At 34.4% G+C, this 26,773-nt stretch overlaps 1 protein-coding gene across 1 annotated transcript in view; it reads right to left on the reverse strand.

Annotated features, from left to right (window-relative positions):
• Positions 1-1,557: 1,557 nt before the first annotated feature.
• The window catches only part of SERINC1 (serine incorporator 1), a 31,735-nt gene continuing 6,519 nt past the window's right edge, over positions 1,558-26,773 (reverse strand). The window contains exons 2-10 of the mRNA XM_030853562.2: positions 16,718-16,879; positions 13,690-13,859; positions 8,626-8,705; positions 8,249-8,386; positions 6,410-6,579; positions 6,214-6,304; positions 4,520-4,664; positions 4,177-4,407; positions 1,558-2,843 (exon numbers count right to left, since the gene is read on the reverse strand). Of these exons, the coding sequence (XP_030709422.1) occupies positions 2,708-2,843; positions 4,177-4,407; positions 4,520-4,664; positions 6,214-6,304; positions 6,410-6,579; positions 8,249-8,386; positions 8,626-8,705; positions 13,690-13,859; positions 16,718-16,879 (1,323 nt within the window). The 3' untranslated portion in view covers positions 1,558-2,707. The remainder of the gene's footprint in view (positions 2,844-4,176; positions 4,408-4,519; positions 4,665-6,213; positions 6,305-6,409; positions 6,580-8,248; positions 8,387-8,625; positions 8,706-13,689; positions 13,860-16,717; positions 16,880-26,773) is intronic.

Genomic DNA, 26,773 nt, shown 5'->3' on the forward strand with positions numbered 1-26,773 from the left:
ATCCATTTTATTTTTGTATATGGTATTAAACAATGTTCTAATTTCATTCTTTTACATGTAGCTGTCCAGTTTTCCCAGCACCACTTACTGAAGAGACTGTCTTTTCTCCATTGTATATTCTTGCCTTTGTCATAGACTGTCCACAAGTGTGTGGGTTTATTTCCAGGCTATCCTGTTCCATTGATCTATGTGTCTTTTTGTCCCAGTGCCATACTGCTTTGATTACTGTAGCTTTGTAGTATAGTCTGAAATCAGGGAACGTGATTCCTCCAGCTCATTTTCTTTTTCAAGATTGTTTTGGCTATTCGGGGCTTTTTGTGTTTCCATACAAATTAAAATTTTTTTCTGTTCCAGTTCTGTGAAGAATGCCATTGGCAATTTGATAGGGATTGCATTGAATCTGTAGGTTGCTGTGGGTAGTATGGTCATTTTAATACTGATTCTTCCAAGCCAAGAACATGGTATATCTTTCCATCTGTTTGTGTTGTCTTCAGTTTCCCTCATCTGCATCTTAAGTTTTCAGAGTACAGGTCTTTTGCCTCTTTAGGTAGGTTTATTTCTAGGTATTTTATTCTTTTTGATGCAAAGGTAAATGGGATTGTTTCTTTAATAATTTCTCTTCCTGATATTTCATTGTTATGGAATAGAGCATTTTATTATTATTATTTTTAATACTATCTATCTTAATTGTCAGAGAAAGAAGCATCAGTTGGCCACTCAGGGAAAAAATGCCTGGAGGACACAGCAAGTGTAGAGTATCTATCAATCAAATGAATTAAAAATATTTTCCAAACTTAACTGGTCTCCCTCCTGAAGGTTCTTTAGGAGAACACCTCTTGAATTACCTTTGAGATCCACTCAGGAGTTTCTTACAGAGGACCAAAAAAGGGTAAATATCACCTTAAAACAACTCAGTTTTTCAGTACAGAAAATGGTCAGTTAACCCTCAGTGTCACGTACACAGGAAGAAAGTAGATCTGAATATTATACCACCTAAATTCAAACTGCTAAAGAATTAATACACCACACACTTTCTCTGAATTCATTTATTTAAAGATAGAACACAGCCATTTGAAATCATGAACACAATATCAACGCAGGTGGGAAATTAAATTGTTATACTTCATTCACATTAATAAGTATCTTAAAAGAAGTAAATGTAGATTTTAAGATTCATTAAGACACTAATCACACAAGTAACTAAGAGTTTCTACCTAAGTTAACACTGATACTGCTTGATTTTCAGGTTGAAAGATTATAATCTATATATTTCAATTGGATGGCAGCAAATACAAAAGCATCTTTTGAACTGTATAGTATACTGTAAGCAGGGGTTTACAGCAGTCCATCATTCTCCTGGCCTGTGTGTAGAAGGCATGCTGGACACCAGCAACTCACATCACATAAATTATCCACCACTCACAAGGTGTAAAATCTATTATGCATATATTTGAATAGTAATTATTTTTGAATGGCAGAAAGAATGCCAGTTGTTTTGACAGACTTGGGATTTCCCAGCTTTGCCACTGATAAGCTGTGTTTAAGCCTATGCTTCAGTTTCTTTTTTTTTTTTTTTTTTGCGGTACACGGGCCTCTCACTGCTGTGGCCTCTCCTGTTGCGGAGTACAGGCTCTGGACGTGCAGGCTCAGCGGCCATGGCTCACGGGCCCAGCCGCTCTGTGGCATGTGGGATCCTCCCGGACCGGGGCACGAACCCACGTCCCCTGCATCAGCAGGCGGACTCTCAACCACTGCGCCACCAGGGAAGCCCAGTTTCTTCATTTTTTAAATGAGAAAACTAAATGAGACTTTGTCTACTGAAGCCTATTTTGCAGTTTCTTCCTGTTCTGTCAAAAGTTTATCAACTCTGATTTTCAAAACAAATTTCCAAGTGATTTTCAACTTCCTTCTAACCCATGATTATGCTTTTCAAGGCCTTTGTCTAAATCCTTCAGAGTTCCTAATCACTCCACTGAACCCACTGAACACATTTTAACACATCTGCATGTGTTTATAATGACCAAAACAAAGTTCACTATGTAAGTATGGAAGGCCATCCCTACCCAGGAATCATTACAAACCACCTTGGGTATTCAATTTAGTACCCACCAGCAGCAATCTTTCTTTGAAAGCTCTGTATCTCAGTCTCCACCATAAGCTACACTGTTGTCTATCAAACATTCCACACCTGTGTAAGTTCCTGCTCTTCCTATCAAGGGAAAAATCTGAAAAGATTTTTTAGAAAACTGGCATTTAACTGACTTGTTTATAAAATTTTAGGATAGCCATGTTCTTTGCAGTATCCTGTAGGGCAAGGCATCAAATATTTCAGAAGGCAGCCATAAATTTCTTTTCGTATTTTTCTAAAACAGCTTAAGTTATAACACAATTTAAACATCAAACTGTCAAGCAGTTTTGTTTTTATTCTTTTCACAGGTACTGAGCAAAGGATAAACCTAACAATGTCCACTTCTCCTAACTAACCACCACCACCATACTCAAAACTCTGCTTCAATCTAAAACACCTATCAATGTGCTTGGCAAGACTATAATGAATAAAATGGCAAGCGGTAAAATCTAATTCATGCCAGAACACTGGAGAAGTTACATGGGAAGCACACATATACGCAACTTTACAAAAGTTGGGAATACTGTTAATTTCAAATAAGTGATGATCAAAGTGAGACTTTCATGCCAGAAGTCCCGTTCAGTCAAAATCACGATTTGTAAGAACAAGTGGTGCCACCAGTGTCCAAACATACAGCACAATGCCAATCCAACTAGAAGAGATTTTCACCCAGACAGCTGTCCACTGACTTTTCATCTCACGAGAAGGCTCATACCTAAGATTTAAGGAAGAAAAAGTGGGGGAGAGGTTGGATTATCGGTCATCAAGCCATCAGGCTTCATTACTTCAGAAATATTCTTTGTATATAATTTGTGATAACAGATATATAGTTGCTGGACTAATTATCTGTTGCCTTGCTTTTCCACACCACTTTGATAGCTAATGTGAAGGTAAAATCAATTTTCTTTAAAGGAGTAGAGGACACAGGCCTCTGAAATAGCTCTTTTAGATAATACTCAGAAAATCTTTGTTTTTCTGGCTCACTAATTACAAGATAGAGAAATGGAATGTGACCTCTAGATAAATAAATAAGACATACAGTTTAGAATTGGTAAGTCTTTATGTTATAAAGAATATAATCTGTTCAGAGTGTATATGGGAACCCCCTCCACCTTCTCAGATTTAAGAAACTGGGAGGGAAATACATCCCAAAGTTAGCTGACTTTTATGTTGATGAAACATACCAAAAATATTTTTCATCTAATCTTAACATTTACTATTACCCTGACAGCCAAAGCTGTGAATTACTGAGAACTATTTGGGTTCGTATACCTTAAGAAACTGCAGTGTAGGAATTTTAAAATATATGTATTTTTCAATAATAAATGCTGGTAGAGGCTGCTCTCAAAGAAATAAAGCAAAGAATAATCTTCTCTCTACATCGTTTGATGGTATTCAGAGCCCTCTTACAAACTGTTAAGGATATTATGCATTGAAAATTATTAAAACTAGAACTGCCCTACCACATAGTTCAACTTGAATCTTAAATCTTTCAGTAGTCCTTTGGACAAAACTAGAATTTTTAAAAACAAAATATAAACCGCTATCTTCCAACTAACTAATCTTCAAAAAGATTAGTTTTGAAGTGATAAAAAAACAAAAATTAGTTTTGAAGAATTCTAAGAATCCATCTATGTTAGTGTATTCACATCTCAATTTTGAAATCTTCAAACATTTTAATGACAAAGTTTGAACAAAACAGAAGAAAGGTATCTTTTTATTGCACTACGTTGGGAACTGGTTAGTCAGTATTAAAAAGAAAAGCAAGCATTGTGTTTGATCAACTGTCAACATGTATTTCCCTAAGCAATGTGTTAGTTTCATGAAACTTTATTTCAGTCTCTTCAAGATGTGGAAATATTTCAATGATTGTTATTGCTGAAGCAAGGAAATAAAGCCTGCATTTCTGAAACTGATCTCACTATTCATTTAGTTGTAAATTTTGAAATATATTGGAGGATTAAAAAGTACTCCATACCACATTTAACAATGAAATCACAAAAAAGCCATCAGTTTCCACATGCAAAGTTTTCATAAAATATAAGTACCTGTACCAGTTGGTAAGGGTCATCATGATATAAAGCGAAGCCAGGAAAAGCATGAAGTGAAAGAAGGAGTAACTGTAAGTGACACCATCCTTTTCATTATCTACAGCTCGGTGAACATCATCTCTATCCTCCAGTGATCCGTCACTTCTGGCTCCACCATCTTCTATTAATGTTGATTCATCACTTGTTAGAGTCAGTTTATTAACCTGACTATTGTTTGAAGTACGGATGCTGCATGGAAGACAGTTTAGGAAGAGAGAAGGGAAAAAATGGGGAATTTAAAGATTCATATATGAATAATAGCTGGACTTTTAAAAAAATGAAAATCCATAATTTTTCTTACCTTGAATAAAACACACACAGTAAAAAGAGGATTAGTCCAATAATTCCTTGAGCATGCCACCACTGTACAGACTGCCCCTCCTTTGGGACAGTGCTTGTTGTATTATATCCAATTATGCTCAGTAGACTTGGGTTGCACTCTGTTTCTATAATGTAAATTAAGGTCAAATTAAAATCTCAGAATAGTATAAAATTTTTTTCAGAGCACAATGTAGTTCTTTTTAACTCTTATACTCTTGCAAATTCAAAACATTCTGTTAGAAAAAGGCACAAAAAAAAATACTTTAAGACAACTTTATTTATAGAGACCTTTTTATAAAAATTTTATAGTGCTAATTTTATAGACGTGCTTGGAAAACCATTTTCAACCTCATGCAGGAGCTGAGACATTAAGCTTTTCGTTGATCAGGAAACTGGTGAAATTTAGACGACCTCTAAAGCAAAGCTCAAGTAAAGAATAAAATTCAGATATTCTAAACTAAAATGCACTGGCTTTTCTACTACAAAGTGTGAGATAAACTCAATAAAATGACTATTGTTATTATCAATTTGCCAAACTACATTGTTATATAGTTTATACGTAAAATCAGTTACTAGAATTTTAGCAAATAGTTTGTGGAAATGAGCAAACAAGGCATAATGACCTAATGCTTATTCAGCCTTTTGACTCCCGTAAATAAAGAATTTAAATAGGGTTGGTATCCACTTAAGTGTCCCACATGTTTTCCTCCCACAAAGCCAGATATGTCAATTGCCACCTTATCAATGAAAAATGTTTTTTATCTTTAAGCCATTCATATAAGGATAATCCCTAAAGCAAATTACTATTAGTTTTTTTCTAGACACTTACCTGGACAAATATAAGGAATCTTTCTCTAGTAAACTAAAAAAAACAAAAACAAAAACATTTTCTCCAACTAGTGATAAAGCATCTATAAAATTTATAAACTCAATGAAATATAAGATTCAGAAAACATTTTATAATTTTTCTTTATTCTGAGAAAGACCATTTTTTTCCTTTTCAAAAAATAGTACAGTTGACTCTTGAACAACAAGTGGATTAGGGGCATCAACCCCCTCACACAGTCGAAAATCTGCATATAATTTTATGGCTGGCCTCCATGTCCAGCCATTCATATCTGCAGATCGTGTAGTAATGCAGTACATATATTTGAAAAAAATCTATGGATGAGTGGACCTGTGCAGTTCAAAACTCTGTTGTTCAAGGGTCGACTGTAATTATTAACTTCTAATTTGTTTCACTGCAAATGACATATACAGGCTTCTACTCCCACAGAATGCAATAAAACTGGCCTATAAAAAGATTACAAAGACCAATTAATTATATTCACTTTTAAGGTAATCACAGACAAAAAATAATAGGTGGAAAAAAACTATACTATTTACAGTAGAATCAACAAACATTTTAACAGCTCTTATTTCCTTCTACGTATACTATCATATGCACTGTACAAATTAGGTATATTTCTTATAATTTTCATATAATTTCTTATAGTTTTGCTAGTGAAAGAAGAAACTAAGTGAAAAAATATAGCAATACATCAAAGATGAAAATAGTATTATTCCCATTCTCTTCATTTCTCTGTGAGCTTAATTTTACAAAATGACCATCTTTGAAAAAAGAAAAGCTGCAGGATTCATTAAAAAGAAACAAATCCAAGCAAACGAACATACCTGGTTCATTAGTCATAGCAGACCATGTCAAATACATTGTGTAGACCGTAATTACCGAAGACTGTAACAAGCCAGATCTTGGTTGTGATTCCTACAAAAAAATAAGCAAAACAGAAAAATATTGTTATCATTCAAGATTTAGGAAAACTTAAAAAATAGAAGCTTCATAAACATTAATGAACTAATCCAAGCTTACTTGGATTTTTGGCAGTATAGACATTATAGAAGCACCAAGGCAGAGGAGCATGTTGACACTGATGAACGCTTTATTTTCTGCACAACTGGCTGGATGAGTATAGTAAACAAAAAACAGGACGATAGCAACTAAAGACAGCAGATAATTCAGAGCTGTAGCTGATAACAAAGCTGTGAAAGAAATACATTGGACAATTAGATTTTATCACTAATATTAGGAATTAGGCATATGGCTCATTTTACAAGCAATCTTATTTCATTCAAAAATATTACTTTAAGCAACTAACATTATGTCAGCATTACACAGGCTATATAAGCAGGTAAAGATATTCTGAGCTTTATCACATTAAGAATTTTATAGTCTTTATATATAGCTCATTATGATGATGTGTTTTCAAGGACAGTAACATACTATGATCTTCATAGTTTCCAAAACACATTCAGATGTATTAGCCATTATTTTCAAAACACAGAAAAATAACTAGGAGGGAAATATTAAGGTTTTTAAAGAATGATAATCATTCAGTTGTAAACAAGGGCATTAAGAAAATTATTTTGCCTGCAAAACAATGCTTTTCCTCATCAACTAAAATCTTAAAAAAAATTATTCAAGAGTAAGTCATTATTATTTAATAAGACAACGTAAGTTTCTTCTATCACACACACACGTTTTAGTTTCTGTGCTAATGTATGCTTAATATACATGTATTTATGTCGATGTGCCTCACTGACAGGGGATCCATCAAACAAATACTTACTGAATACCTACAAAGGCCCTAGGGATATAGTAGGGAACAAAGCAGAAACTCTTACACTAGATTTAACATTAAAAAATGAGATATTCTATATAAGTAAATTTTCCAAACGACCAAAGTTCATTTCTTTGAATACCAAACCCTTTATTTTAACCACTGAGATCGAATACCACAAATTAGTTGTATGAGAGAAAATATGAAGCTAGCAGACATGCTGGATTTAGCTTTCACTCTGATTTTTTTAAAAAAATTGTTCTTTTTTTTTAGCTGAAACTCAGATCATTTCACATAAAAATCCAGATTTATGGCTTCTTTTGGAAAAATCAGAAAAGTTAAGCAACACTGGGTTCACATTTCCACAAGGCAACTACTAGATGGAACTGAGCAGTAGCTATATGCATTTTAGATAAAGGCCTTTACACTCTCCAATTCATCACAGTCCCTTCTATTTGCAAAAGGATTGAAAATGCACTTAAACCTGGTTCTCCTCCCTCATTTTTGTTACCTGTTGTAAGCATCTGAAGTTTGATCCCTGTTTTAGAGCATAAGCACAGGACTCAAGCTCATCATTATAAATAAACATTAAAACACTACTGTAAAAATTCCCTTAGGTGTTAGTTACACATAAGGGCATTCTTTGCACTTACGCAAAATGTTTCAGAGTTGCTTTTTTATTTTTCCTGCTTGCTGCTGTTTAAGAATTGTACCACTGTTTGTTCATCTATTTCTAGCAGTCCTCGTCCCTTTAATATTTTACTTTTAACCTTCTGTAGGCTTCCCAGGAAATTAGGCTGTAAAATATACATGCATTCAGCAATAGGCTTTGGAACTTCTATTTTAGCCATTCATGGTCTTCTGGATTATTTCCTGGTTCTTGGGTATGTTCCTAGTTGACATGCCAAAAACTCTCTCTACAAGTAAAGTTGCTGATATAATGTGATAAGATGCCACTCACAAACTTAAGCTAAAAACCTCCTCACAGAAAATTATACCATAAAAATCGTGATTTTCCCATAGTCTACATATCTGTTCTCACTTTCAAACTTCAGCTATCTTGAAGATGTTCTGTAAGACAAAAAGCTTACCTGCGTACCAACATCTTGAGTTCCCTTCTTCCATTTTTTCAACCCATGATTCATTCCACGAATGGGCAAAATCAATGAGTAAGACTAGCTGTATGAGAATGAAGCAAAAGGCACCTGCCATGCCTACGTAAAACCACACTGAAAGAAAAAAAAAAAGCAAAAAACCACAAATGAGTGACTGGTTCACTTTTCATTATTTCATTTTCACAATCAATATACAAAAGGAAAAATAAAAGTTTACATAAATGCCTTGATTTTGCCAACGGGGGTGGGGTGGGGTGGGGGGAACAAATAGTTACAGTTCCAGGCAACAATTATTTCAATTTCCTTATAAAATATCAACATCACACAATTAAAGGAAAAAAAAGATTTCTTACCAGTTGTAAAAGTTCCTTCTGGAATGAAGAATGCCCCAATAATAATTGCAACTGCTGCAGCAAATTTAAAGAACCAGAATCTAAAACAACAAAAAAAATTTTTTATTAATAAATATTCATTCAACAAGTAGTTTCATGTATGAAATCTTTGAAGAGCTATTCTTAAAGAACAGCTACACTTTATGTGACTATTCTATTCTTTCTGAGGATATCCTGAAAACGAGAAGTGAAGAATATCATGTAAACTATTTTAGGAGAGTTTTAATTCATTATGATAAAATGAGAATATTAGTTTCATTTCACAGGTTTATTTTACATATACACCAATAGCTATTATAACTGGTGTATATGGAAGTGTAAATAAGGTACACTGTACAAATGAATAGTTTTGAAAACACACAATAAATGCCTGGACGACAGATTTCCACTAGCTAGCCAAATGAGTTGAAAGAACCAGAGAAGACATAAAAGTTTAAGAATTCTGCCACAGGAAGGCGCAAGACGTGAGAAGCAGGTGTTCAGAGTCAGAGAGAACCCTAGATATAACAGGATCAATAACCTTATCTGAAGACAACTAGTAGAGATTTGAGGCATCAGCTACTTCAAATGTGAAAGCAATGCAAAACTACAAGGAACATGAAGAATCAAGAAAACATTTCACCACCAAAAGATAACAATAATCCTGCAATAATTGAGCACAAAGGCATAAAATATTGCAGTCTAGCAGATAAAGAATTCAAAACAGCTGTTTTGAGAAAACTCAATGAGCTATAAGAAAACACAAAGATAATTCAACAAAAACCAGGAAAAAAATATATGAATAAAATGAGAAAGTTAACAAAGAGACAGAAATCATAAAAAAGAACCAAACATACTCTGGAGCTGAAGAATTCAACAAAAGACATGAAAATTACAATAGAGATCTGCAGAAGGGCAGATCAAATGGAAGACAGAAAAAACGGACAGGAATTTTGATATAACCCAATCAGGGGTGAACAGAGAAAAAAAAATGAAAAAGGGAAGAAAGCCTCAGTAATCTATGGAATTCAAATATTAGAATGATTGGGTTTCAGAAGAAGAGAGGAAGGAGGGGGCAAAAAGTTTAAAGAAATAATAGCTGAGGGGCTTCCCTGGTGGCGCAGTGGTTGAGAGTCCGTCCGCCTGCCGATGCAGGGGACACGGGTTCGTGCCCCGGTCCGGGAAGATCCCACATGCCGCGGAGCGGCTAGGCCCGTAAGCCATGGCCGCTGAGCCTGTGCTCTGCAACAGGAGAGGCCACAACAGTGAGAGGCCTGCGTACCACAAAAAAAAAAAGAAAGAAAAGAAATAATAGCTGAGAACTTCCTACGTCTGGACATCCAAGTTCACAAAGCTAATAGATCACACTATTAGCTCAATGCAAACAAATCTTCTAAGCCATATTACATAATGAAAACTGTCAAAAATCAAAGAACAAGAGAGAATCCTAAAAGCAGCTAGATGAAAAAGATTGTAATCTACAAAGTCATTTCCATCAGGCTCTCAGTGGATTTCTCAGTAGAAAACCCTATAGGCCAAGAGAGAGTAGAATGACTTTAAGTGACATACTCAAAGTGTTGAAAGGAAAAAAATGCCAGCCAAGATTACTCTGTCCAGCAAGGTTATCCTTCAGATACAAAGGAGAAATAAAGATTTTCTCAGTCAAAATCCAAGGAATTCACCACGACTAAATCTGTCTTGTAAAAAATGGTGAAAGGAATTCTTCAAGTTGAAACAAAAAGACAGTAAATTAGTGACACGAAAACATACAAAAGTATACAACACACTGGTAAATGGAAATACACAGATTTAGAAAAATCTAATTCTTTAATAGCATGGTGTGTTAACTACGTAACTGTTGTATAAAGATTAAAGAGTATTAAAAAAAAACAACAGCTATTATAATTGGTTAATGGATATACAATATAAAAAGAGATAAATTATAATATCAAAAAATAAAAGAGGAGTAAATGGGTAGGGCTTTTGTATACAACTGAAGTTGCTATCAGCTTAAAATGGGCTGTTTTATCTATAAGATGTTTTATGTAAGCCTCATGGTAACCACAAAGCAAAAACCTAAAGTAGATTTACAGAAAATAGGGAAGCAGACCATACCACCAATTTACAAAGAAAATCACCAATTTACATAGGCGTTAACAAAGAAAAAAGAAATTATGGAAATATGAAACAGCCAGACAGCAATGAATAAGATGACATTAGTAAGTCCTTCATATCAATAATTACGCTAAATGTAAATGTAATGAATTCACCAACCAAAAGGCACAGTGGCTGAATTAAAAAAAAACTGAAAAAGACACAACCAAATGGAAAGATAACTCATGTTTGTGGATCTGAAGAATAGTTAAAATGTCCATACTACCCAAAGCCACCTATAGATTCAAAGTACTCCCTATAAAAATTTCAATGCCACTTAAAAAAAAATAGAAAAAACAATCCTAAAATTTGTATGTAACTACAAAAGACCGCAAATAGACAAATCAGCCATGAGAAGGACAAAGCTGGAAATATCACACTTACTGATTTCAAACTATACTACAAAGCTACAGTAATTAAAACAGTAGTACCATAAAAGTAGACACCTAGACCAATGGAATAGAATAGAGAGAGCTTAGTAATAAACCCTTCCATTTCGGATCAACGAATATTTGACAAGGGAGTCAAGAACACTCAATGGGCAAAGGACAGTCTCCTCAACAGTCTTGGGAAAACTGGGTAACCACAGAAAAATGAAAATGGACTCCTTTATTACACGACTCACAACATTAACTCAAAATGAATTAAAGACTTAAACATTTAAGACCTGATACCATAAAAGATATCAATACTAGAAAGATGCTGATACTGGGAAGAAGAAAGTAAGGAAGAAACTCCACAACATTGGTCTTGGCAATGAGTTTTTGGATGAGACAGCAAAAGTACAAACAACAGAAGTAAAATCAAACAAGTGGGACTACATCAAACTAACAAGCTTCTGCAAAGCAAAAGGAACAATCAACAAAATGAAAGGACAACCTACAGAATAGGAGAAAATATTTGCAAACCATGTATCAAAAAGTGGTTAATACCAAATATATATAAAGAACGCATACAACTCATTAAAAAAACAAACAATCCAATTAAAAAATGGACAGAGGAACTAAATACTTTTCCAGAGAAGGCATACAAATGGCCAACAGGCATATGAAAAGGTGCTCAACATCACTAATCATCAGAGAAATGTAAATCAAAACCATTATGAGATATCACCACCTCAGACCTATTAGAATGGCTATCATGATGACAAGAAATAACAAATGTTGGTGAGAATGTAGTGAAATGGGAACCCTTATGCACTGTTACTGGGAATGTACACTAGTTCAGCCACTATGGAAAACAGTATGAAGGTTCCTCAAAAAATATAAAAATGGAACTACCATACAATCCAGCAATCCCACTTCTACGTATATATCCAAAGAAAGTGAAAATAGGGTACTGAAACGATATCTGCACATCCATGTTTATTGAAGAATTATTCATAATTGGCAAGATATAAAAACAACCTTAAGTATCTGTCAACAGATGAATAAAGAAACTATAGTATATATACACAATGGAATATCATTCAGCCACGAGAAAGAAGGAAATCCTGTCATTTGCAACAACATGGATGGACCTTGAGGGCATTATGCTAAGTGAGATAAGCCAGACAAAGAAAAACAAACATACATGGTATTACCAATATGTGGAATCTGAAAAAGAAAAATGTACTTTAAAGCGTCTAAGAGACTAGATCTTAACTGTTCTCATCACAACTAAGAAATAATAATTACGTGATGTGATAGAGGTGTCAGCTAATACTATGATGGTAATCATACTGTAATATATTAAAGTATGAAATTAACACTTTGTACACTTTAAACCTGACACAATGTTATATGTCAATTATAACTCAATTAAAAAAAACCATTAACAGTGACATGAGTGCTTAGTGCATGTTTTGAGAATGTTAGCTCATGAAATGACTGTGATAGCCACCCTGTAATACATTTTGAGAAGTGTTTAAAAATACATTTAGTAAAGATGTTTTAAGACTGCAAAAAAAATTTAAAACAACCAATGACTAAGGGAACAAAACAAAATAAAATCAACCTGGCACAGCACATCTTTTTTCATTAATATTTCACTTGTTCATTCTTCTTGTCTTTGGTAGCATGTTAATAGATAAGCAATAGCAGATATTCCAAAAAATTTTTTTTTATTTATGAGGGGAAAAAACAGTGATAAAATTCAAAACATTCAAAATTGAGTGTGAGAAGTAGTGCTCTATATTAAGGGAGACTGATAAAAGGGACCCTGAAGTTTCTAGGTTGTTCAGTATAACCATTTAGAAAATCAATCAATCACCTTGTTTCAAAGGAATAAAGTTTTTCATTTTGGCTGCACTGTACATCTTAGGAACTGAGTTCAGTTTTATGTAGTGAGATTGGCCTACAAAAAGCTAAGAGGAGAAGGAGGAATAAGCTCCTCATTATTAGTCACAGATATGATAAATCTTCCTTTTTAGGATGAAAATACAGTTGACCCTTGAACAATGCTGGAGTTAGGGGTGCCAACTCTCTGCATGGTTGAAAATCCATATATAACTTATAGTCAGCCCTCTGTATCCGAGGTTCCTCATCTGTGAATTCATTCAACTAGAGATCAACATGGATTGTGTAGTACACTGTATTTACTGTTGAAAATAATCTGCGTATAAAGTGGAACTGCACAGTTCAAACCTGCGTTGTTCACATGGGTCAACTTTATTAAACATAATGCAGAGACTATACCAATAAATGACCCAAGGCTACTATTTAATATTTATATTTCCAAATTCCAACACATTCTCTAATAGAGACAAGAGGATTTTCTTACCTTGTCATTCATGAATAAAATAATTCTGCAGATTGTTCAAGTTTATTTTACCTTAAACTTTCTTTAGACAGACTCAAAATTACTGAGAAGAGACTATGCAGACTTTATATTGAAGTTTATTAAAAACCTTACCCATTGTGTACTGCAGCTCTAGGATCACTGCTGCTCTTCACTTTGATCATTAATAGAGATAGGAGAAGGTAGAACATAGCCAAGCCAAAGCACAAACGGTATACAGCTTTATAGCCAACCAGAATATTACAAGGGACCACTCCTTTCTCATTCTCACAAAATCCAGGAATCTGAAAACAAAACAGCAATTTGTGATCTAGAATTTTCTCAAGAAAAAATGAAAATTCTGTAATCAAATAGTTTAAGGTTTAGAAAATTGAAGTTCACTTTACAGTTTATGCTGAAATGTAATCAAGCTACGTCTACACGTTTTCATAAGACAGAAGTGTAACTCTTTTTTTACTTTATGTGAGCACCGGATAAGCTACAAATGTCAATCCTAAAGTGGATGCTTATTTTAACATGCAGACTTATTCTAAGTTTTTTTTAAAACTTGCATTCCACTGGGATATATTCAATCACATGTATAAGAGAAAAATACAATCAATAAAAGTGTAAATAATCACAGAGTAACTAAATCGGTTTCTAAATACTAAAGAGAACCATGATGGCATTTTGAGTTTTGGTCCCTCATTCTACAAGTGTTATTTCTGATAATGGATGGATTTGGATTAACAGCAAAATGGCTGGCTGTATTTTTATTTTTTAACTTAAAATCTTAAAAAAGACTGATGACCATTTCAGAAAATCACACTGAAATCAGAGTACAAGAAAGTATTTTAAAAATATTTTTAAGTGAAATAAATGGGAGTAGATACACTATTCACATATATCAGAGTGAATTACTGCCTCTAGAAACGTTAAAGCAAACCAATATGCCAAAATACAGCTGTTAATATGTGCCTTTAAAATCAAGAACCTAAAATTTTATTTAAGTTGATGCAGGTGCTACTTTCTTTTTGCTAGCTCCTGTACAGTCTATAAGCTCTTTCTTGGTCTCACTTGAACCCTACTTTCCCAACTTAGTTTAACAATTATGGCAATATGTACTTACCCATACTCACTTGCAACATGTACTCACTAACACCCTTAATTATCCCATGCCCTTAAATGAGAGCAGCACACCACCTGGCTAATTCCCATCATTAAGTTTTAATTCAATCACCTATATTAGGTTAAGTTGCTACAGTAACAACCTCCAAATATAGGTGGCTTAAACAGCAAAGATGTATTTCATGGTTGGTTCTACTTAGTCAACTAAAAGAATCCAGGCTGCCAGAGAAGCCACCATCTCAAATGATATACAGGTTGCGACAGAAAAGAAAGGAGAATCTGCATTACCAAGTAGAGGGTGATGTTTATCACTTCTACGCATAACTCACTGACCAGTACTAGAGACATGACCCTACATATCACAAGCACTCTAGGAAATGCAATTCTCTGATGACCTTCAGAAAGCAGAGAAGCAGAAACATTGGGGGTTACAAACTAACTAACATCTATAAACTAAACCGTTCATAACAACAGTCAACTGGATCCATGACAAAAAACATATGAACGTCTTCTGCTTATACGAAGGACCTGAATAACATTAACTGAGCATCTACATATGCCATGTACAATGCTACTTTGAAACTGTAATAAGCTCATTTCCCAAACTTACACTGTTTTTCCTTACCCCAAAGTCAACCCTAAGCAGACAACTATGGTTTAAAATGGAGGTTATCTGACATAAACACTCTCTCAACCTCAAATTTTCTATTGTCATTCATTTTTCCTTGGAGGAAAAATAACTTCTATATGCCTTCTCTTGATCACATTCTCTCTCACGGGTTAGATCCCTTATGACTATTCTCAAAATACAAATAATTAAATCTCCCCAGCCTAAAAACTTCTTTAATTCAGCCTCCCTCTAAGACTTACTATCTGCATTACAAAACTCCTTAAATCAGCAGTCTATTCTCATTGGATCCATTTCCTCATAGCCATCTAACTCTCCCTCCCAATCCTTCTAGGTCAGCACTCTATAAATGGTTTTTCAAGACACTAGACATATACTGGCTGTCAAATCCCAAGGCTACTTCTTAATCCTCACACTCCTTTACCTTTTTTAAACAGACATTATGCTGTCATTCTTAAGACTCTGTTCCTAAGGCCTACTAAACAGGTTCTTGGTTCTCTTTTTTCACTGTTCCTTCAGAGGTTCCCTTTTCTCCATCAACTCCCTTTAGAGCTTTTGTCAAAGCTCTAGCTCTCCTCACTCCAAATGGTCTTCTTCAGCATATGCTGCCATAGTTTGAATTTCATCTCTATCTCTGATTTCTTTTATGAGTTACACACCCAAATTTTTTCCTTCCTGCTGGACACACACACACACACAATGTGGTGCAGTACCCACAAGCTAACATATTATATACTAGATTATATTTTCCCCATCTCTTTGCACAACCTGACTCCCTGGGGGAAAAAAAAAGTTTAATAAAACACCTATTCTCTTTTTTTTCCTGAGTTAACAGCAACAGTTTCCTCTCAGTTATCTAGGATCAGAACCTGGTTATTATTTATTATTCTATCACTGCCAATATTTAAATCCAGATTCAGTCAATTCTACATTCAGAGAATTATTTCAGGCCCTCTATGCCCTTCTTGATTACACCATTCCAAGAGCCACCATACTTAACTGCTGCCTTCTATCCTAATTATCAGATAAATCTTCCTAAGGCATACATACTTAGCTCAAAAAGCTTTTATCCTCATTCTGCTTCCTATTTTTCAATTTCTGCATACAAAAATTTACTGATTCTTAGAATGTCCCTTTTTCCATGAGACCCACAGTGATTCTGACATTTCCCTGGTTAGAATTACTGATTTCCTCATATTAACACAACACATTTTCTGCCCTACCATCAGAGAATTTTAATAAGCTGCCTTTCACTGTTTGTCTTTCCTAAATGATCATGAACTACTAAAACTCGGATTAAGTATTCTTCCTTTTTACAGTATTCTGTTTCCAATACACAAGAAGCAGTTTTATGCATATACATACTAAAGGTTCAGTTAATCATTTAAAAAAAAAAAGAAAACTAACCTTATTTAGTTGTTCTTCCATTCCAGGTATCAACATTACACAAGATACACACACTCCAACAAGCAAAAAAAGTGCATAGATCAACCTAGTTACAGTGGAGTTGTTTCCACTAGGACAGCATCGGCACAGCAAACATGGGGCACTGCCACACAAACATGGTATCTGGAAAAAGAACTTTAAAAGTCAGTATAGTTTAAAATGATACAGTGAAAACTTACATTCTGTCTACTCAAAAAAGAAAGGATTGGAGTTAAAGTAATTACCAAGAGATTTGGTTCACATATATTATCTATAAACTATAAAATTTAGTAACTTCTGGGTAAAACTGAAGCAAAGTAAAACCAAAAAGTGCTTGCCCTTTATATCAAGCAAAATGAGTAAACTCAGTTAAAACAACAAAAGGGGGAAAAAACAGCAGCAGCAACCAAAGTTTAGCTAAGAAAAGGAATGGAATATTCACACTTACAAGCTGATCTCCAACTCCTGCCTTTTAACCCCAGAAATCATGCTGGTGAATTCACAAAAGTCTGATATTTCTCAGATACGCCAGAGGAGGAAAAGAAGTGAATTGATATCCTTATCTTTTCCCTCTTCTGACTTGGTAGTAGTGATAACAGTAAAATTTTCTATTAGAATCAGGCAAAACAGGATAAGTGAACAAGTGAGGCTAGCTAGCATTGTCTAACAGAACTCCACACTAAACTAGTAGTATATCCTAGGGAAAAAGAATATCTCCCTCAGCAGGAGAGGCAAATACTAGTAATGGAATTTAACAATATCTCAGAAAGGCAAAATGAAAGTATCCTCAAAAGAATTGAATATAATCTAGGCTGAGCTCCACCATACCATCAGATACCACAGGAAGGGAGAATTGTAGAAGCCAGACACACTATAGTAACCAATATAAGGTAGGATAAGAACCACTTATACTAAACTTCAGTAAGATAAAAATAAATGTCGTGGAAACAATGCAAACACACTTTAGCAAAACATAAAAATAAGCAAACATGTCCCCTCAGACAAAAAAAAGGCATTTGAAAAATCCAATCTGAAATAAAACATAACTCAGTAAGAAGAGGAAATTCCCTAAAATTGGTACACCTGAAGCAAAAAGGAGAGCTCAAAATGAAAAGAATAGAACAAGCTGAAAAGGAGGATTGCAAGGCTGAGAAGAAATGAGAAGGGGAAAAACATGCTTAAAAAAACAGTAATTAACTATCATGGAACAAAACAAAAACAGCTGAAAATAAAATCTGATCGATGAATAAAGTCTGGGATTAAGTACCATAAACTCAAGCCAAGATAGAGTAACAGTGACCAGACTTACCCTACTGCCTTAATCCAAGGGAAAAAAATTAATGAAACAATGGTTTTTCAGACAATTAACAATAGGCAATGTAGGACACTAGTTTCTGAGAGAGATGAAACAGTGTGAACTCTATGACTGTCCCAATCTTTCTGCCTGGGAAAGAGTTTCCAGTGCAGGGAGGAGAATCCAGACAGAGGACAGCAGTCTACTGAATTGAGGAGACAGAGTTGGGACAGTTGAGAGTTCAGGGAAGTGAAGGCAGCTAAAGTTCATAGGGCAGAAACAAGGAGAGGAGAAAGCTACACCAAGAGTGAACTCCAGAGATCTGCAGAAGCTTCAACTTGTGTCTTCAGCAGAGCACTGATCAGTACATGCATTTGATTAAATTACTCTGTGGGGTGGGGGTGGGGGAGTGGGGAGGGTGGTATTACCAGCCAGAGTGGAAGAACTTTATAAGGCCTTGAGCAGAGTTATAAGGCTATTATTATTACACAGTATTGGGCAGGGGTGGGGGGGGGTAGGGGGTGTGTGTGGAAATAAGCCATAAGGCTAAAGCTACTCCAGTCTCACTTAACAAAGCCTAAAAGCAAACACTGAAAAGATCAAATTCTCTTCAAATAACTCACCTATGTCTAAGAATAGGGCCCAAGAATGTTTTTTAAAAATACAACACATCCAGCACCCATCAAGGTAAAATTTACAATACCTAACAGCTAATAAAAAAATTGGTAGGCATGCCAGTATGGAAAAAACAACCTACAATGAGGAGAAAAGTCAATAAATCAAAACCAACCTGAAATTACACAGATGACTTAATTCAGTTATAAATAATGGCACTCTAATGTTATTGTAATTATACTTCATTTGCTCAAGGAGAGAACACAGCATGTCAAGGAAAGATATGGAAGATAATTTAAAAGATCCATATCAAACTTATGGAGATGAAAAATAAGATCTCTGAACCAAAAAGTACATGATAAGACACTGCAGAAAAGACTAATGAACTTGAAGACATAGCAAAAGAAATGATCCATAATTAGAGATTAAAAAACTAAAAAAAAAAAACAAAACAGAGGATTAGTGTTGTGACACAATTTCAAACAGCCTAATATATGTGAAATTGGGGCTCCTGAAGGAGAGAGGAGACAGGAAAGTCCTTTTGAGGAAATAATTGCCAAAATGTTCCTAATTTAATGAAAACTATAAACTCACAGATCCAAGAAACTCAAGAAAACCCTAGTGATACAAATATAATGAAAACTACACCAAGTCACATCATAAACTGCTGAAAAACAATGGTAAACAGAAAAATCTTAAAAGCAAGCAAAATAATAAAGGCACATTATATAAAGAGGAACAAAGAAAGGTATCAATTTCTAGTAAGAAATACTGCAAGCCAAATGTCATTACTGAATGAAAAAAACCACTGTAAGCACAGAAGTTTATACTCAGCAAAAATATCTTTCAAAAATTAAGGCAAAGTGAAGACATTTTTAGGCATAAAGAATCAAAAACTAACAAATCTATCTTTCAAGAAGGAAAGTTACACCAGCAGAAATGTGGATCTACCCAAAAGAAATGAACAAAGGAAGTAGTGTGTATTTTTTTCTTACATCAAAAAGATTACCTTAAAAGATTATTATTTTTTTAAGCAAAAATAATAGCAATGTATTCTGGTGGTTATAACAAAGATGGAAGTAAAATGTGTGACAATTACAAATAGGCTGGAAGGACTTCCCTGGTGGCGCAGTGGTTAACAATCTGCCTGCCAATGCAGGGGACACGGGTTCAATCCCTGGTCCGGGAAGATCCCACATGCCGCGGAGCAACTAAGCCCATGGGCCACAACTACTGAGCCTGCGCTCTAGAGCCCATGAACCTAGAGCCCGTGCTCCACAACAAGAGAAGCCACGGCAGTGAGAAGCCCATATACCACAACAAAGAGTAGCCCCCGCTCGCCGCAACTAGAGAAAGCCCATGCAGCAATGAAGCCCCAATGCAGCCAAAAAATAAATAATAAAAAAAATTAATTAATTAAAAAAAACAGGCTGGAAGAGGAGACATTCAACTATACTTCTGTATACACTTAAATTAGAAATAAAGTGGATATCACACAAAGGTAGATTGTAGTTAAGTTAAATACTAAAAACCCTAAAGTGACTTATAAAAAAGCAAAACAAAGAAATACAGCTAGTAAGCTAAAAGACATAAAACAGAATACTAAGAAATGGCTAATTAATCCAAAATAAGGCAAAAACTAAGGAAAAGAGACAATGAACAGAGAGGATAAACAGAAAACAAATAGAAAGGTGGTTGATTTAAGCCTAAACATAATCTATAATCACATAAATGGACTAAACACTCCCAATTAAAAGGCAGATTGTCAGATAAAAGAGCAAGATCCAACTTTTCTACAAGAAACCCACTTAAACACAAAGACACAATTGGTTAAAAGTATAAAGAAAAAAGTGTACATACATATATATACAAAAATAATACATACACACACACATATATATATACATACACACATACCACGCTACAGCAGTATCAGACAAAGTAGACTTCAGAGTAAAGAATTTTACCAGGGATAAAGAGGGCCATTTCATAATAAAAGGGGACATATTGATACATGGAAATATGGGATATTCATGGAGGAAACATACAACATACAATCGTAAATATTTCTGCATCTAAAAGAGAACTTCAAAATGCATCAAGGAAAGAATTAATAAAACTAAAAAGAGTAACAAACAAATCCACATTTATGTTCTTTCATTAATTGAAATAGAAGCAAAAAAACCCAATAAATATATAGAAAACTTGAACAACATTATTAATCAACTGTGTCTGACATTTAGGAAATACTCCATCTAATGAAAGCACAGTAAAAACTATTTTCAAAAGCACAGAGAACACTTAACCAAAACAGACTATATTCTGGGCCATAAAACAAATCTCAAATCTCAATAAATATAAAATTATTCAAATCATACATGGATTCTTGGTCCACAATGGAAGTAAATACTGATCAATAACAAAGATATCTCTAGAAACTAAATAGCATAGTCTAATTAACCCACAGGCAAAAGACATCAAAGAATAAATTAAAGACAATGAAAATAATAACATATCACATTTTTGGAATGCACCTAAAGCAGTGTTTAAAAGAAACCTATAGCATTAAATGGCTATATTAAATAAGAATAAATATATCAAATCACTGATCAGAGCTTCCACCTTAAGTTATTAAATGAGCAAATTGTAGCCCAAATAGGCAGAATAAAGATAAATCAATGAGGTAAAAAACAGGAAACAAGGAAGTCCGTGAAGCTAGTTTTAGAAGAACATTACAATTTAGAAACCTATATAGTCAGACTGATCAGGATAAAAAACAGCAAGAGAGGGAACACACAAATCATCAGTGTAGGAAATGAGAGGACATTATTACAGATCTTACAAGCATCAAATGATTATGAGAGAAAACTATGAGCAATTTTATTCAATAATTCAACACCTTAGATAAAATGGACATGCTCCATGAAAAATCCAAACTACCAGAAATCATTCAATGAGAAATATATAGGATGAATAACCCTGTATCTAGTCAAGACACTGAATTTGTAGTTACAAACCTTCGCAAGCATAGACGGCTTCACTAGTGAATTCCATTAAACATTTAAAGAATAAATCAAACCACTCTACCCAAATTCTTACAGAAAACTGAAGAGGCAAAAAAGTGATACTAAATCCAAAGATATCATAAGGAAACAACAGACCAATATCTTTTATGAACATCAAAAAAAAAGTCCCTAATATCTTGTCAACAATATAAAAAGTATACAAAGATTTCCAGTTTCCATTTCCACAGGTAAGGAGCTTAGAAACCCCACTCCATCCTAACAACAAGTAAAAAGCCAAGCAGACTAAAAAAATCAACAATTCTTCTAGGATCCATAAGCTAGGTGAGGACATAGGGTAAGTCACTGCCCCCAAGACTGAAGAGACAGACAAGTGAATATAGGGAGTCGTGGCTTACTAGAGCCCACAAGTGGAAACTCACTTGGGAACCACTGTGCAGGGAGGATATCCTGGAGAATAACTGAAGAATTGCTGGAGCCTCACTGTGGACAAGTCTGAGAGTTAAAAATTCCAGGAAAACCCAGTTATACAAAGGCCCCACAAATTTGTGAACTTTTCCTCTAGGACTTCAACCAGGTTCTCATAGTAAACATGAGAGAAAAATTCCCCCCTGCTTCTTGCAGCAAAGGGGAAAAGGAACCATTCTGAAATATACTAGAACACTGCTCTTAACACTCGACCTCAAGAGAAACTAGTTAAATAGAGTCTAACTTGCTGGGGTATTATCAGAGGATAAATAATCTAGGGGAAGAGAAATACTCAACTCCAACCTATTCTAGCCATCCTCCCCCATTTAAGGGGGGAGGAAAAAACTGAGAAACACTTGTAAAGTTCACAGTCCAGAGGCATAGGCTTATTAAAAGACTAAGACCTAATCAGAGAATGATGGAATGTTTCTCCTTCCCCCACACCTCACCATGACACAATCCAAAGTCTATTTATAGCAGTTCCTTTTAGTTGGTACATAGTGTCTGGCTATTAGGAATAAAATTACTGGCATAACAAAAGGCAAAAAACACAATTTGAAGAGACAGAGCAAGCATCAAAACCAGCATGGCAGGTAAGTTAGACTTACCAACCAAAAATTTAAAACAACTATAATACGTTAAGGATTCTAATGGATAAAGTAGACAGCCTACAAGAAGCAGAGATGAAAATCCTAAAAAAGAACCAAAAAGAAATGCTAGAAATAAAAAACACTAACAGAAATGAAGAATGCAGACATGGCTAAGGAAATAATTTCTGAGCTGTAGACTATCTCAATAGAAATTTCCCAAACTAAAAAGCCAAGAGAGTAAAGACTGATATTTTGTTCAACAGAACATCCAAGAATTGTGAGACAACTACAAATGGTATAATATAATGGGAGTACCAGAAGGAGAAGGGAAAAAAAAATTTTTTTAAATGACAGAATTTTCCCAAATTAACATCAGACATATATACCCCACCCTCCACAAAACAAACAAACCCTACACCTAGATAAAGCGCTTGTAACTACAGAAAATAAAAAGTCTTGAAAGGAGCCAGAGGAAAAAACACCTTACCTATAGATAAACAAGTAACGAATTATATCCGAGTTCTCCTCAGACACCACGAACAAGAGTGAAGTGAAATATTTTAGCATTGAGAGAAAAAAACTCACCCACCTATAGTTCTCTACTCTGCAAATTATCCTTTGAAAGAAGTAGAAATACTTTCCCAAATTAAAGCTAACAGAATTTGTTGCCAAATTGTAGACCTACTTGCAAGAAATGTTCAAAGTTCTTTAGATATGAGGAAAATAACATAGGTCAGAAACTCTAATCTACATAAAAAAGGAAAGAGCATAAAGAAAGGGTAAACGAAAGTGAAATAAAAACTTACTTTTCTTAGTTGAGCTAACGTTTGCTCAAAATAACAAGAGAAACAATGTATTATGTATGCACATATATGTTATGCCTATACACATACTTCTGTAATACATACATATATGTGGGTATATATATACACACATTGTTTATATATACACACACACACACACACATAAAGTGAATGACAGTAATGTAGAAAGGAAAGGAGGAAAGACTGTTCTGCTATTACAAGGTATTCACACTAGCTATCAACTGGTACAGCATTATACTGAAGTGTGTATAGTGGTATACTGTTACTTGAAAGTGGATTAGTTGTAAACGTACACTGCAAATTCCATGGTGCTACAGATTGAAATTCATATGTTGAAAATCTAATGCATACGATGATGTTAGGAGATAGGGCCTTTGGGAAGAATTAGATCAAAAGGGGAGAGACCTCATGAATGGGATTAGTGCTCTTATAAAGGAGACCCGAGAGAGATCCTCACCCCTTCGGCCATGTGAAGACATATGAAGAAGTTCGCAGTCTGCAACCCAAAGAGGGCCTTCACCAGACACAGAAGATAACCACGCAGGCACCCTAATCTTGGACTACCAGCCTCTAGAACTGTGAGAAACAAATTTCTGTTCTTTACATGCCACCCAGTCTGTGGTCTTTTGTTAGAGCAGCCCAAATGCACTGATAAATAGGGCAACAAACCCAAAAATAAGTAAATAAATAAAATTTTACAGAAGTTAAAAAAATTTAACTGATATGCTATATAAGAGAGAAAATGGAATCATATACAATGCTTAAACAACCCCCCCCCCAACACACAACAGGAAAAACAAGGGCAACAAACAGAAAACATTAACGAGTATGGTAAATATGAATCCAAATCTATCAATAATCACCTTGTAGGTCAGAGATCTAAATTTATCAATTAAAAAACAGAGACTGTCAGAGTGGATCAAAAAATAAAACCCAATTATGTCATCTACAAGAAACCCACTTTAAATATACACACATATACAGAATAAAAGTACATGGATGGAGAAAAATACAACAGGCTAACACTAAATGAAAACAGGAATAGCTATATTAGTTTCAGACAGAGCAGACTTCAAAACAACAAAAGTTATCTGGGATAAAGAAAGGCATTCCATAATGATAGAGGTCAATTGTCCAAGAAGACATAATTCTTAATATGTATGCACCTAACAGCAGAGCATCAAACTATGTAATGCAAAATTGATAAAATGCCAAGGAGAAATAGATGAATCCACTATCACAGTTAAGAGACTTCAACACCTGTCTCTCAGAAATGGACAGATTGAGCAAGCAGAAAATCAATAAGGATACAGTTGAACTCAACACCACCAATCAAATGGATAACTGACATTTATATACTACTCTATCCAATAACCAGAGAATACACATTCCTCTCCAAGATCACACAGGACATTCACCAAAACCACATTCTTGACAATAAAACACATTATCAAGCTTAAACCAGCAGAAACCATACACTGACTACTCTCAGACTACAATGCAATTAACTAAAAATCAACAGCAAAAAGATAACTGGAAAATCCCAAAATCCTTAGAGATTAAACAATACACTTTTTAAAATAAACACATAGGTCAAAGAAATCTCCAGAGAAATTTAAAAAAATTTTTGAACTAAATGAAAATAACACAATTTATAGAAACTTGTGGGATTCAGTGAAAGCAGTGCTTTGAGGAAATTTATAGCACTGAATGCATTTATCAGAAAAGAAAATCTAAAATCAACCATCTAAGCTTCTATCTTAGGAAACTAGAAAAAGAAATGCAGATTAAATCAAAAATAAACAGAAAAAATAAGAACTAGATCAGATATCAATGCAATTAGGAATAGAAAATAGTGAAAAATCAATGAAACCAAAAGCTGGTTCTTTGGAAGGATCAACAGAATTGATAAGCCCCCAGTAAGGCTAACTGAGAAAAAAAGAGAGAACACAAATTACTAATACCAGAAATCAAAGAGGGGATGTCACTACAAGCCCTATGGACATTAAAAGGATAATGAAAGAATACTATGAACAATTCTATGCCAACAAAGTTGATAACCTTCATAAATGGACCAACTCCTTGGAAGATACAAGCTGCCAAAACTCACATAAGAAAGAGACAATTTGAACAGGCCTCTATTAAAGAAAATTAATCAATCATTAATAGCCTTCCAAAACAGAAAGCACTAGGCCCAGACAGGTTCACTGGTGAATTCTACTAAACACTTAAGGAGCAAATTATATCAATTCTCTACAGTCTCAGAGAACAGGAGTAGAGGGAATACCTCCTAACTTATTCTATGAAGTCAGCATTACTCTAATAACAAAACCTGACAAACACATTACAAGAAAATAAAAGATTAACCTCTCTCATGAACATAGAGGCATAAGTCTTAACAAAACATTAGCAAATCAAATCCAATAATGTATACAAAGAATTCCACACCATGACCAAGTTATCCCAGAAATGCAAGACTAGTTCAACATTCAAAAATCAATTAATGTAATCCATCACATCAAGAAGATAAGAAAAATTATATGATCACATTTTAGATACAGAAAATGCAGTTGACAAAACCCAACACTCATTCATGATAAAAACTCTCAATAAACTAGGAATAGAGGAGAACTTTCTGAACTTGGTAAAGGACATCATCAAAATACCTACAGACAACATCATATTTAATGGTGAGAAACTGGAAGTTTTCCCGTTAAAATCAGGCAAAGATGTTCCCTTTCACTACTTCTTTTCAACATTTTCCCGGAAGGTCCAGAATGTAGTAAGACAAGAAAAGGAAATTAAAGGTATACATATTAGTAGAAAAAAATTAAATTGTCTTCGTTCACAGGTGACATTGCCATCTACATAGAAAGTGCAAAATCAACAAAAAAACTCCTGGAACTAAGCGATTACAGCAAGGTTGCAGAATACAAGGTTAATGTACAAAAGTCAATTGTTTTCCTATACACCAGCAATGAAAAAGTGGAATTTGAAATAACACAATAACATTTATGTTAGCATCCAAAAACATAAATTACTTAGTATAAGTCTAACTAAGTATGTACAAGATCAATATCAGGAAAACTACAAAACTCTGATTAGCAAAATCAAAGAACTACAAAATGGACAGATATTCCATGTTCATGGATTAGGAAGACTCAATATTGTTAAGATGTCAGTTCCTCAAACTTGATCTACAGACTCAATGCAATCCAAATCAA

The sequence above is a fragment of the Globicephala melas genome, chromosome 14 (assembly GCF_963455315.2).
Source record: "Globicephala melas chromosome 14, mGloMel1.2, whole genome shotgun sequence".
Taxonomy (NCBI): Eukaryota; Metazoa; Chordata; class Mammalia; order Artiodactyla; family Delphinidae; genus Globicephala; species Globicephala melas.